The 13599-nt window shown below is 40.8% G+C and overlaps 1 protein-coding gene across 11 annotated transcripts in view; it reads left to right on the top strand.

Annotated features, from left to right (window-relative positions):
- The window catches only part of LOC105485398 (coiled-coil domain containing 18), a 130369-nt gene that overhangs the window by 78126 nt on the left and 38644 nt on the right, over positions 1 to 13599 (top strand). For all 11 annotated transcript variants that reach the window (XR_011612573.1, XM_011747731.3, XM_011747727.3 and 8 more), the window contains 3 exons: positions 8884 to 9027; positions 10719 to 10922; positions 13024 to 13161. Coding sequence is in view for 10 of the 11 variants with exons in the window: in XM_011747731.3 (XP_011746033.2) it covers positions 8884 to 9027; positions 10719 to 10922; positions 13024 to 13161 (486 nt within the window). In the remaining variant the exon portion in view is untranslated. The remainder of the gene's footprint in view (positions 1 to 8883; positions 9028 to 10718; positions 10923 to 13023; positions 13162 to 13599) is intronic.

Raw genomic sequence — 13599 nt, 5'->3', positions numbered from 1 at the left:
TCTGCCCTGCTTTTTCCCCATCTTTGTGGTTTTATCTGCCTCTGGTCTTTGATGATGGTGATGTACTGATGGGGTTTTGGTGTAGGTGTCCTTCCTGTTTGATAGTTTTCCTTCTAACAGTCAGGACCCTCAGCTGTAGGTCTGTTGGAGATTGCTTGAGGTCCACTCCAGACCCTGTTTGCCTGGGTATCAGCAGCAGAGGCTGCAGAAGATAGAATATTGCTGAACAGTGAGTGTACCTGTCTGATTCTTGCTTTGGAAGCTTCCTCTCAGGGGTGTACTCCACCCTGTGAGGTGTGGGGTGTCAGACTGCCCCTAGTGGGGGATGTCTCCCAGTTAGGCTACTCAGGGGTCAGGGACCCACTTGAGCAGGGAGTCTGTCCCTTCTCAGATCTCAGCCTCCGTGTTGGGAGATCCACTGCTCTCTTCAAAGCTGTCAGACAGAGTCGTTTGCGTCTGCAGAGGTTTCGGCTGTGTTTGTTATTGCCCTGTCCCCAGAGGTGGAGTCTACAGAGACAGGCAGGTTTCCTTGAGCTGCTGTGAGCTCCACCCAGTTGGAGCTTCCCAGCAGCTTTGTTTACCTACTTAAGCCTCAGCAATGGCTGGCGCCCCTCCCCCAGCCTCGCTGCTGCCTTGCCGGTAGATCACAGACTGCTGTGCTAGCAATGAGGGAAGCTCCGTGGGTGTGGGACCCTCCCGGCCAGGTGTGGGATATGATCTCCTGGTGTGCCTGTTTGCTTAAAGCGCAGTATTGGGGTGGGAGTTACCCGATTTTCCAGGTGTTGTGTGTCTCAGTTCCCCTGGCTAGGAAAAGGGATTCCCTTCCCCCTTGTGCTTCCCAGGTGAGGCGATGCCTCGCCCTGCTTCAGCTCTCGCTGGTCGGGCTGCAGCAGCTGACCAGCACCGATCGTCCGGCACTCCCCAGTGAGATGAACCCAGTACCTCAGTTGAAAATGCAGAAATCACCGGTCTTCTGTGTCGCTCGTGCTGGGAGTTGGAGACTGGAGCTGTTCCTATTCGGCCATCTTGCTCCGCCCCCCACATTTTCTTAATCCAGTCTGTCACCGATGGACATTTGGGTTGATTCCAAGTCTTTGCTATTGTGAATAGTGCCGCAGTGAACATACGTGTGCATGTGTCTTTATAGCAGCATGATTTATAATCCTTTGGGTATATACCCAGTAATGGGATGGCTGGGTCATATGGTACTTCTAGTTCTAGATCCTTGAGGAATCGCCATACTGTTTTCCATAATGGTTGAACTAGTTTACAGTCCCACCAACAGTGTAAAAGTGTTCCTATTTCTCCACATCCTCTCCAGCACCTGTTATTTCCTGACTTTTTAATGATTGCCATTCTAACTGGTGTGAGATGGTATCTCATTGTGGTTTTGATTTGCATTTCTCTGATGGCCAGTGATGAGCATTTTTTCATGTGTCTGTTGGCTGTATGCATGTCTTTTTTTGAGAAATGTCTGTTCATATCCCTTGCCAACTTTTTGATGGGGTTGTTTTTTTCTTGTAAATTTGTTTGAGTTCTTTGTAGGTTCTGGATATTAGCCCTTTGTCAGATGGGTAGATTGCAAACATTTTCTCCTATTCTGTAGGTTGCCTGTTCACTCTGATGGTAGTTTCTTTTGCTGTGCAGAAGCTCTTTAGTTTAATTAGATCCCATTTGTCAATTTTGGCTTTTGTTGCCGTTGCTTTTGGTGTTTTAGACATGAAGGCCTTGCCCATGCCTATGTCCTGAATAGTATTACCTAGGTTTTCTTCTAGGGTTTTTATGGTTTTAGGTCTAACATTTAAGTCTCTAATCCATCTTGAATTAATTTTCGTATAAGGAGTAAGGAAAGGAACCAGTTTCAGCTTTCTACTTATGGCTAGCTAATTTTCCCAGCACCATATAATAAATAGGGAATCCTTTCCCCATTTCTTGTTTTTTTCAGGTTTGTCAAAGATCAGATGGCTGTAGATGTGTGGTATTATTTCTGAGGACTCTGTTCTGTTCCATTGGTTTATATGTCTGTTTTGGTACCAGTACCATGCTGTTTTGGTTACTGTAGCCTTGTAGTGTAGTTTGAAGTCAGGTAGCGTGATGCCTCCAGCTTTGTTCTTTTGACTTAGGATTGTCTTGGAGATGCGGGCTCTTTTTTGGTTCCATATGAACTTTAAAGCAGTTTTTACCAATTCTGTGAAGAAAGTCACTGGTAGCTTGATGGGGATGGCATTGAATCTATAAATTACCTTGGGCAGTATGGCCATTTTCATGATATTGATTCTTCCTATCCATGAGCATGGTATGTTCTTCCATTTATTTGTGTCCTCTTTTATTTCACTGAGCAGTGGTTTGTAGTTCTCCTTGAAGAGGTCCTTTACATCCCTTGTAAGTTGATTGAAGCAATTGTGAATGGAAGTTCATTCCTGATTTGGCTCTCTGTTTGTCTGTTACTGGTGTATAAGAATGCTTGTGAGTTTTGCACATTGATTTTGTATCCTGAGACTTTGCTGAAGTTGCTTATCAGCTTAAGGAGATTTTGGGCTGAGACAATGGGGTTTTCTAAATATACAATCATGTCATCTGCAAACAGGGACAATTTGACTTCTTCTTTTCCTAACTGAATACCCTTGATTTCTTTCTCTTGCCTGATTGCCCTAGCCAGAACTTCCAACACTATGTTGAATAGGAGTGGTGAGAGAGGGCATCCCTGTCTTGTGCTAGTTTTCAAAGGGAATGCTTTCAGTTTTTGCCCATTCAGTATGATATTGGCTGTAGGCTTGTCATAAATAGCTGTTATTATTTTGAGATACATTTCATCGGTACCTAGTTTGACAGTTTTTAGCATGAAGGGCTGTTGAATTTTGTTGAAGGCCTTTTCTGCATCTATTGAGATAATCATGTGGTTTTCGTCTTTGGTTCCGTTTATGTGATGGATTACGTTTATCAATTTGTGTATGTTGAACCAGCCTTGCATCCCAGGGATAAAGCCATCTTGATTGTGGTGGATAAGCTTTTTGATGTGCTGCTGGATTCAGTTTGCCAGTATTTTATTGAGGATTTTTGCATCGATGTTCATCAGGGATATTGGTCTAAAATTCTCTTTTTTTGTTGTGTCTCTGCCAGGCTTTGGTATCAGGATGATGCTGGCCTTATAAAATGAGTTAGGGAGGATTCCCTCTTTTTCTATTGATTGGAATAGTTTCAGAAGGAATGGTACCATCTCCTCCTTGTACCTCTGGTAGAATTCAGCTGTGTATCCATCTGGTCCTGGATTTTTTTTTGGTTGGTAGGCTATTAATTATTGCCTCAATTTCAGAGCCTGCTTTTGGTCTATTCAGGGATTCAACTTCTTCCTGGTTTAGTCTAGGGAGAGTGTAAGTTTCCAGGAAATTATCCATTTCTTCTAGATTTTCTAGTATGTTTGCGTAGAGGTGTTTATAGTATTCTCTGATGGTAGTTTGTATTTCTGTGGGGTCAGTGGTGATATTCCCTTTATCATTTTTTATTGCATCTGTTTGATTCTTCTCTCTTTTCTTCTGTATTAGTCTTGCTAGCGGTCTATCAATTTTGTTGATCTTTTCAAAAAACCAACTCCTGGATTCATTGTTTTTTTGGAGGGTTTTTTGTGTCTCTATCTCCTTCAGTTCTGCTCTGATCTTAGTTATTTCTTGCCTTCTGCTAGCTTTTGAATGTGTTTGCTCTTGCTTCTCTAGTTCTTTTAATTGTGATGTTAGAGTGTCAATTTTAGATCTTTCCAGCTTTTCTTGTGGGCATTTAGTGCTATAAATTTCCCTCTACACACTGCTTTAAATGTTTCCCAGAGATTCTGGTATGTTGTATGTTTCTTCTCATTGGTTTCAAAGAACATCTTTATTTCTGCCTTCATTTTGTTATGTACCCAGTAGTCATTCAGGAGCAGGTTGTTCAGTTTCCATGTAATTGAGCAGTTTTGGTTGAGTTTCTTAGTCCTGAGTTCTAGTTTGATTGCACTGTGGTCTGAGAGACAGTTTGTTATAATTTCTGTTCTTGTACATTTGCTGAGGAGTGCTTTACTTCCAGTTATGTGGTCAATTTTGGAATAAGTGTGATGTGGTGCTGAGAAGAATGTATATTCTGTTGATTTGGGGTGGAGAGTTCTGTAGATGTCTATTAGGTCCGCTTGGTGCAGAGATGAGTTCAATTCCTGGATATCCTTGTTAACTTTCTGTCCGTTGATCTGTCTAATGTTGACAGTGGGGTGTTGAAGTCTCCCATTATTATTGTATGGGAGTCTAAGTCTCTTTGTAAGTCTCTAAGGACTTGCTTTATGAATCTGGGTGCTCCTGTATTGGGTGCATATATATTTAGGATAGTTAGCTCTTCCTGTTGAATTGATCCCTTTACCATTATGTAATGGCCTTCTTTGTCTCTTTTGATCTTTGATGTGTTAAAGTCTGTTTTATTAGAGACTACGATTGCAACCCCTGCTTTTTTTTGTTCTCTGTTTGCTTGGTAGATCTTCCTCCATCCCTTTATTTTGAGCCTATGTGTGTCTCTGCATGTGAGATGGGTCTCCTGAATACAGCAAACTGATGGGTCTTGACTCTTTATCCAGTTTGCCAGTCTGTGTCTTTTAATTGGACCATTTAGTCCATTTACATTTAAGGTTAATATTGTTATGTGTGAACTTAATCCTGTCATTATGATATTAGCTGGTTATTTTGCTCGTTAGTTGATGCAGCTTCTTCCTAGCATCAATGTTCTTTACATTTTGGCATGTTTTTGCAATGACTGATACCGGTTGTTCCTTTCCATGTTTAGTGCTTCCTTCAGGGTCTCTTGTAAGGCAGGCCTGGTGGTGAAAAATCTCTAAGCATTTGCTTGTCTGTAAAGGATTTTATTTCTCCTTCACTTGTGAAACTTAGTTTGGCTGGATATGAAATTCTGGGTTGAAAATTCTTTTATTTAAGAATGTTGAATATTGGCCCCCACTCTCTTCTGGCTTGTAGAGTTTCTGCCAAGAGATCTGCTGTTAATCTGATGGGCTTCCCTTTGTGGGTAACCCGACCTTTCTCTCTGGCTGCCCTTAAGATTTTTTCCTTCATTTCAACTTTGGTGAATCTGACAATTATGTGTCTTGGGGTTGCTCTTCTCGAGGAGTATCTTTGTGGCGTTCTTTGTATTTCCTGAATTTGAATGTTGGCCTCCCTTACTAGGTTGGGGACGTTCTCCTGGATGATACTTGAAGAGTGTTTTCCAACTTGGTTCCATTTTCCCCCTCACTTTCAGGCACCCCAATCAGACGTAGATTTGGTCTTTTCACATAATCCCATACTTCTTGAAAGCTTTGTTCATTTCTTTTTCCTCTTTTTTCTTTAGACTTCTCTTCTCGCTTCTTCACTCATTTGATCCTCAATCGCTGATACTCTTTCTTCCAGTTGATCGCGTTGGTTACTGAAGCTTGTGCATTTGTCACGTATTTTTCGTGTCATGGTTTTTATCTCTGTCAGTTCGTTTATGGCCTTCTCTGCATTGATTATTCTAGTTATCCATTCTTCCATTCTTTTTTGAAGATTTTTAGTTCCTTTGCACTAGGTACGTAATTCCTCCTTTAGCTCTGAGAAGTTTGATGGACTGAAGCCTTCTTCTCTCAACTCGTCAAAGTCATTCTCCATCCAGCTTTGATCCATTGCTGGCGATGAGCTGCGTTCCTTTGGAGGGGGAGATGCGCTCTTATTTTTTGAATTTCCAGCTTTTCTGCCCTGCTTTTTCCCCATCTTTATGGTTTAATCTGCCTTTGGTGTTTGATAATGGTGACATACTGATGGGCTTTTGGTGTGGGTGTCCTTCCTGTTTGTTAGTTTTCCTTCTAACAGTCAGGACCCTCAGCTGTAGGTCTGTTGGAGATTGCTTGAGGTCCACTCCAGACCCTGTTTGCCTGGGTATCAGCAGCAGAGGCTGCAGAAGATAGAATATTGCTGAACAGTGAGTGTACCTGTCTGATTCTTGCTTTGGAAGCTTCGTCTCAGGGGTGTACCCCACCGTGTGAGGTGTGGGGTGTCGGTCTGTCCCTAGTGGGGGATGTCTCCCAGTTAGGCTACTCAGGGGTCAGGGACCCACTTGAGCAGGCAGTCTGTCCATTCTCAGATCTCAACCTCCGTGTTGGGAGATCCACTGCTCTCTTCAAAGCTGTCAGACAGGGTTGTTTACGTCTGCAGAGGTTTTTGCTGCTTTTTTGTTTGTTTGTTTAGCTGTGCCCTGTCCCCAGAGGTGGAGTCCACAGAGACAGGCAAGCCTCCTTGAGCTGCTGTGGGCTCCACCCAGTTCAAGCTTCCCAGCAGCTTTGTTTACCTACTTAAACCTCAGCAATGGTGGGCGCCCCTCCCTCAGCCTCGCTGCTGCCTTTGCCATTAGATCACAGACTGCTGTGCTAGCAATGAGGGAGGCTCCAGGGGCGTGGGACCCTCCCGGCCAGGTGTGGGATATAATCTCCTGGTGTGCCTTTTGCTAAGACCCTTGGTGAAGTGCAGTATTGGGGTGGGAGTTACCCGATTTTCCAGGTATTGTATGTCTCAGTTCCCCTGGCTAGGAAACGGGATTTCCTTCCCCTTTGTTCTTCCCAGGTGAGGCAATGCCTCGCCCTGCTTCAGCTCTCGCTGGTCGGGCTGCAGCAGCTGACCAGCACCAATTGTCTAGCACTCCCTAGTGAGATGAACCTAGTACCTCAGTTGAAAAGCAGAAATCACCCATCTTCTGTGTCGCTGGCCCTGGGAGCTGGAGACTGGAGCTGTTCCTATTTGGCCATCTTGCTCTGCCCCTATATACTTTCAAATAGTCCATCTTCAAGCTCACTGATTCTGTTTGACCCATTCTGCTGTTGATGCTCTTTATTTCGTTTTTCACTTCATTTATTGTATTTTTCAGCTCCAAAATTTGTTTGGTATTTTAAAAATTATTTTATTCTCTGTTAAATTTTTCTGATAAATTTCTCAATTGATTCTCTGCATCTTCTTAGAGTTTGTTGAACTTCCTTAAAATAGCTATTTTCAGTTCTTTGAGAGATCACTGTCTGGTGCCTGATTTTGTTCATTTGGTAAGGTTGTAGTTCTTTGAATGTTCTTGATGCTTGTAGATATGCAATGACATCTGCATATTTAGGGAGTAGGTATTTATTTTAGTTTTTGCAGTCTGGCTTAGTTTGTGCTTATCCTTTTTGGGAGGCCCTTCCAGGAATTTAAGCAAACTGGCTTTTGTGTTCCCTGAGGCTGTGATCACTGCAGCTGTTGAACACTGGAGAATGATCTACATCCAGGCTTGCTGCAGGTCTTATGAGGGCTCCAAGGTTGACGTGGCTTTCCAGCCCACATGGACCTGGGAAAGGTTCAAGTTGCATACTAAGGCTGTGGGAATGCTTGCCAGGGACCCAGGTCCAGAAGGCTGACCTGGTGGCCCAGAAGGGCATGTTTCCCAGCAAATCTTTTGACAGGTGGGATGAGTCTCTAGTTGCAATGAGAGGGGCTGGAGTGGAGACTGGCCCTCTTGGGATATGTTGTGGAATGGAGGCTGGAGAGCCCAGTCTCAGCTTAGAGGGGCACACGTAGCCCAGCAAGCTCCTTCAAAGGATATTTCCCCAATGACAGTGTGAGGAGCTGGAGTTGAGACTGGGCCCCCTCAGTATCTGCTGTGGGATGAAGGCTGGAGAACCTATATTGTTTGCCCAAACAGGGCCAGCAGGTCTCAGCTTAGATGGAATAGTTCCCTGTCTGCAGTAGGAGGTCCTGGAGCTGAAATTTAACCCCTTTAGCATCTGCTGTGGGACAGAGGCAGGAGAGCCTGTCTCATTATTTCAGAGGGGCAGGTGTCTCCCAGCAAGTACCTGCACAGATGGGATAGTTCCCTGATTGCAGCAGGAGAGTTAGAGCTGAGACTGGGTCCCCTTGGGATCTGCTGTGGGACAGAGGTTGGCAAGCCTTTCAAGGAGGATTAGACTCCTAGGCTGCAGGATAAGGACAGGTCTCCCTTTGGGTCTGTGTGTGAGCAGCTCTGAGCTGGGACTGCAACTGAGGGGAGTTGGAGCAGAGTCACCAGGCAACTTTCTGGTTCACTGCTGAGACTGATGTCAGCAGGGAGAGAGCCTTTCCACTAAGGCACTAGTATGCATGATTCCTTATGGACCCCTTTGCAGATAGTTGTGCTTGTAGGCTCAAGGCCAAATGGAGCTGTAGCCAAGTCCCTTGGGGATGTGGGCTATTTCCAGGCTTGAACCCAGAAGCAAGCTTGACATAACAGCCAACTGGGTTTCTGTCTGTGCTCTCAAAATAACCCTCCCACGTCTTCGTCTCTACCAGGATTTCACAAACCCCTACCTGAATCCTGAGGCTCCTGCAAAGAGACTTGACTGTGGATAGGTGCAGGATTCTTTTTGTGTTTTATTTTAAATTAACAGTGTTTATTTACCTCTAGATATTGTTGAGAGACTGGGGTGAAGACACAATTTTCATTTTGTAATTTACAGACTTCTATAAGCTAAAACAAAAACAAAAAAGTCTTCTCTAATATAATGGTAGAATACAACCTCTATTTATTTTTAGTTTTTAAAATTTCAATCACTTCTGGGGTACAAGTAGTTTTTGGTTACATAGATACATTTTATAGTGGTGAAGTCTGAGAGGGTGCAGGATTCCTGTTGTTGTGGGGGAATGTGAGTTACCCTTTATTCTGCCTTTCTGGTAACGTCCAAGAACAAGAATTCTTGTGCTTATTTCCAAGATATGATTGCCTTAAGAATACCTGTTTATATTTTGCTTTTAGATATAAGTGTTTAAAGCTTGACTTACTTGGAACACAGCATTGATTAAATTATATTTCATTAGTTTTATTGATATTGCTTATCTGTTTAAAATTCAGATAGAAAGTTTGAATGACAAGTTACAAAATGCTAAAGAACAGCTTCGAGAAAAAGAGTTTATAATGCTACAAAATGAACAGGAGATAAGTCAACTGAAAAAAGAAATCGAAAGAACACAACAAAGGATGAAAGAAATGGAGAGTGTAAGCAAATTATTTCCACCTAAGGAACAAGTGATAGTCTCTGTTGAGTGAAAAGAATCTTTATGTTTTAAACTGGTTGGTTTTAATATACAAAAACTGTGCCATAACTGTTTTTAGGCTAGTTATTTGTGCCAGAAACCTGTTAGTTTCTTTGACCTTTTAAAATATTTTTCTGATGGTCTAGGTATAGGCAAAGACAATGTCTCATTTATCTCTGTATACAGGCCTTTGCGTGGTATCTTTCATATAGTAAATCTACAATATATGCTTATTTGCTTGACAAATATTTATTGAGAAACTGCTGTGTAACAGAATTGAGGAGTCAGCTTTTTTTTTTTTGAGACAGAGTCTCTCTCTATCACCCAGGCTGGAGTGCAGTGGCACAATCTCGGCTCATTGCAACCTCCGCTTTCCGGGTTCAAGTGATTCTCCTGCCTCAGCTTCCCAAGTAGCTGGGATTACAGGTGCCTGCCACCACGCAGGCAAAATAATTTTTGTATTTTTAGTAGAGACAGGGTTTCACCATACTGGCCAGGCTGGTTTCAAACTCCTGACCTTGTGATCCGCCCACCTCGGCCTCCCAAAGTGCCGGGATTACAGGCGTGAGCCACTGTGCCCAGCCGAAGAGTCAGCTATTAATAAGATACGGTGTTTTGTGTATTGGGAACTCCATCGAAAGAATGGATAAATAAATAATTGCACATTATTAAGACCAAGTGTACTGACTTGCCAGATGAAGTCTGATGACTTCATATCATCACTATGCATGTGCGTTGACTGGTGAATTCATTCCTCCACTTGCCTTTTTAAAAAGTGAATTTAGGGTCAGGCACGGTGACTCACACCTGTAGTGCCAGCACTTTGGGAGGCCAAGTTGGCAAGATCATTTGAGCCCAGAAATTCAAGACCAGCCTGGGCATTGTAGCAGTGGGACCCCTGTCGCTACAAAAACCTTTAAAAACTAGCTAGGTGTGGTGATGCATGCCTGTGGTCCCAGCTGCTTGGGAGGCTGAGGTGGGAGGATTGCTTGAGCCTGGGAGGTCAAGGCTGCAGTGATTTGTGATCACACCGCTGCCCTCCATTCTGGGCAACGGAGCAGGAGCCTTTACCAAACAAAGAAGAAGAAAAGGAACAAGAGGAGGAAGAGGAAGAAGAGGAAGAAGAAGGAGGAGGTGGGGAGGGGGAGAAATACTTTATTTGAAATTTAATTGAGTAATATAAAACCATTTCAGTGGGAGTAGCAGCCCCAGTGACAAGTTTTACTTTCACAGAGAATAAGACCTTAACCCAGCTGTGTGGATTAAATGGTGGATTTTAATTATCTATACCAATATATTCTCTTTGACATAGATAATCAAATGTTAACTTCTCTTTTCTCTTTATGTTTTCTGTTATAAGTGTTACTTTCAAAATGATAAAAGATTATATGGCTGGTATATGTTACAGTCATGTAATATATATCAATAAGAGTCCCGATTATGGTATTTTTGTCATTTTCTTATAGATTTTTTTTTCTTGAATATCAGTTTCACAGTGGGTGATACTCATTGTATGTTACATTTTAACATACTCATTGTATGTTAAAGGATTTAGTTGGAAGGGGGAAATTTACTTATTAAGCAAAATCAGAATAAGAAATAGGTTATCTGTATATTTCATTCTGAAACCTACAAATACCTTATGTTTTTCAGGTTATGAAAGAGCAGGAACAGTACATTGCCACTCAGTACAAGGAGGCCATAGATTTGGGGCAAGAATTGAGGCTAACCCGGGAGCAGGTGCAGAACTCTCATACAGAATTGGCGGAGGCTCGTCGTCAACAAGTCCAAGCACAGAGAGAAACAGAAAGGCTCTCTAGCGAACTGGAGGATATAAAGCAACTCTCTAAAGAGAAAGTAATCCCTATTTTAAATAATCTTATGTTTCTGAAATCTTACCAATTTTAGCATTCACTTTTTTGAACTGTAGAATATAGTTCTTGCAAAAATGAACTGTATCACACAACAGTGTGAATGTACTTAATCCCACCGAATTATACACTTAAAAATGGTTAAAATGGTCAATTTTGTGTATATTTTACCACAATTTTAGAAAATGATGAACCGTGTTATATATAGATAACTTTGTAATATAACCGGGAAGTCCTTCAGAACTGCATTTTGGCCAAACTAGTTCTCAATAAATTGAGTTATAAAGCACTTCTAGACTTTTAAGTGAGTTCAGGCTCTTACTTGAAGAAAAAATAAAACTAATCTTTTCTGAGTAAACATTTTTACATTTGTCGTGACTCTTAAAAATGAAAACTATTGTCTGGGCAAGGTGGCTCAGGCCTGTAATCCCAGTACTTTGGGAGGCCGAGGCGGGCGGATCACAAGGTCAGAAGTTCAAGACCAGCCTGGCCAATATGGTGAAACACCGTCTCTACCAAAAATACAAAAAAAATTAGCCAGGCTTGGTGGTGGGCACCTATAGTCTCAGCTACTTGGGAGGCTGAGGCAGGGGGATCGCTTGAACCCAGGAGGCAGAAGTTGCAGTGAGCTGAGGTCGTGCCACTGCACCCCAGCCTGGGCAACAGAGAGAGACTCCATCTCAAAAAAAAAAAAAAAAAAAGAAAACTATCCAAATTTGTAACTATGTAAATTTGTAACTTTTAGGAAACCTGTATTTCAAAACCCTTGGTTGGTAAAGTAACTTGGAGGTAAAGTGCTTTTAAAAAGCAAGAGTACTAACATAAATTTTATTTTCCCAGTATTTGGTAGGAAGTTAACTACTTGGCTTAAAAATATTTAGATTGGTATACTTGGGTTAATTATTTAGACTTTAAGAAAAACGTGTTTATTGATGTTGCAAAAAAAATTTCTGCTTTCCATTGTGGTTACGAACATAGGAATTGAATTAAAATATTTTTACCTTTAATTTTGGTTAAACCTACCTATGTTGTTATTCACATTTCTGGATGGTTAGACCAGTAAAGCATACATAGAGAATGTTTATTAGAGAGATATTATACATTTGGGGTTCTTGGAAAGGAAAGCTATCTACTTTTATCTCATTTCTGCCTTTATCAGTAGTGTCAAAGTATAGTACAATTGTTTTTTATTTGATAAGCTAAGCTCACTTTAAAAAGTGAATTAAAGTGAGGAATTTTTTAATTGACAGTGTTTTAAATATTATATTTTAACCCAAAACTAAATATATATTGATATGTTTCTCCTTTGATGTAGGGCCAAACCTTGGTTCTTTTTGTATGAGTTATTTGATTAGAATTCTACCTAGTCTTTCTCACATAACTAGAATCCTACCTGGTCTTTCATCGCACTATATTCCATCATCTATAGTTTCCAATGTTGCTTTCTTTGAAGTGGAGGAAGAATTAATTAAAAGACATTTGTAAATGAATCAGACTAAAACATGTTATATTTTTATGGGACCTCCTACAATATTTTATAACAATTTTGAGTGCTTCTAATTGGATAGCAAAATGTTCATGACTTACTCATTGAGCTGGTTCAAAACATATAACTTAGATTTTGAATAAAAACTTTGCTTATTTCATCATGTTCATAATCTATAATAATATTACAAAATTAAAATTACAAGCACAGTTAGCTAAATTAGCATAAATAAGTTTGGAAAAAAACACAACTGACTCTTGATAAACAGACAATATATATAGTGAGCAAAAATATACAAGCATACCTAGCAGTAGACTGTTATCTGCCAGAGTCCAGTGTCCAGTGGTTATTATTAATAGTTCATTTTATAGAAAGCATTGGTTAGTGAACATCTAATTTATGATGACAGCAAACAATTACATTAATACTCTCCCATTAATAGTCTCTGAAATGTCTAGATTTTAAAGCATACTATTTAGTAAGTTAACTTTGTGTCTGTGCTTATATAATATAAAACATTACTTCCAATAATGCACTGGATTAGTTTAGCTATAATAACCAAATAAGTTTTATAGCTTTTACTCAATATGTCATTTTTAAGGATGCTCATGGAAACCATTTAGCTGAAGAATTGGGGGCTTCTAAAGTACGTGAAGCTCATTTAGAAGCAAGAATGCAAGCAGAAATCAAGAAATTGTCAGCAGAAGTAGAATCTCTCAAAGAAGCTTATCATATGGAGGTAAAGAAAAATTTAATTTGTTTTGGTAGTGCCCACTACAGTAGGTTGACCTATCTGGACAAAAGTATGAGTCCAGTTCTTAAGTGTTCATTATTGAATAATACATTGTGGTCTTCATTTCTGGTAGCCTACACATATAGCTTTCACTTTAATACACTGTGGGGTTAAGAGCTTGAATTCTTGAGCCAGGCAACCTGGTTCTAAACCCTGGCTCACCACGGAGCCACCTGTATGACCTTGGGTAAGTTACTTAACCTCTGTCTAAAATGGATATAATAACAGTATCTACCTCATAGAACTGTGGTGAATATTAAATAAATTAATATATAAATTGTAAAATAGCATTTGTAAAAGATTAGCTGGAGATATTTAATAACTGATATAAAGAGTTTCATGTGATGTGAATCTATAATGCTTTGCAATTTTCAACATTTTTTC

Source organism: Macaca nemestrina, chromosome 1 (genome assembly GCF_043159975.1).
Source record: "Macaca nemestrina isolate mMacNem1 chromosome 1, mMacNem.hap1, whole genome shotgun sequence".
Classification (NCBI taxonomy): domain Eukaryota; kingdom Metazoa; phylum Chordata; class Mammalia; order Primates; family Cercopithecidae; genus Macaca; species Macaca nemestrina.
This window is presented reverse-complemented; position numbering and strand designations above follow the sequence as displayed.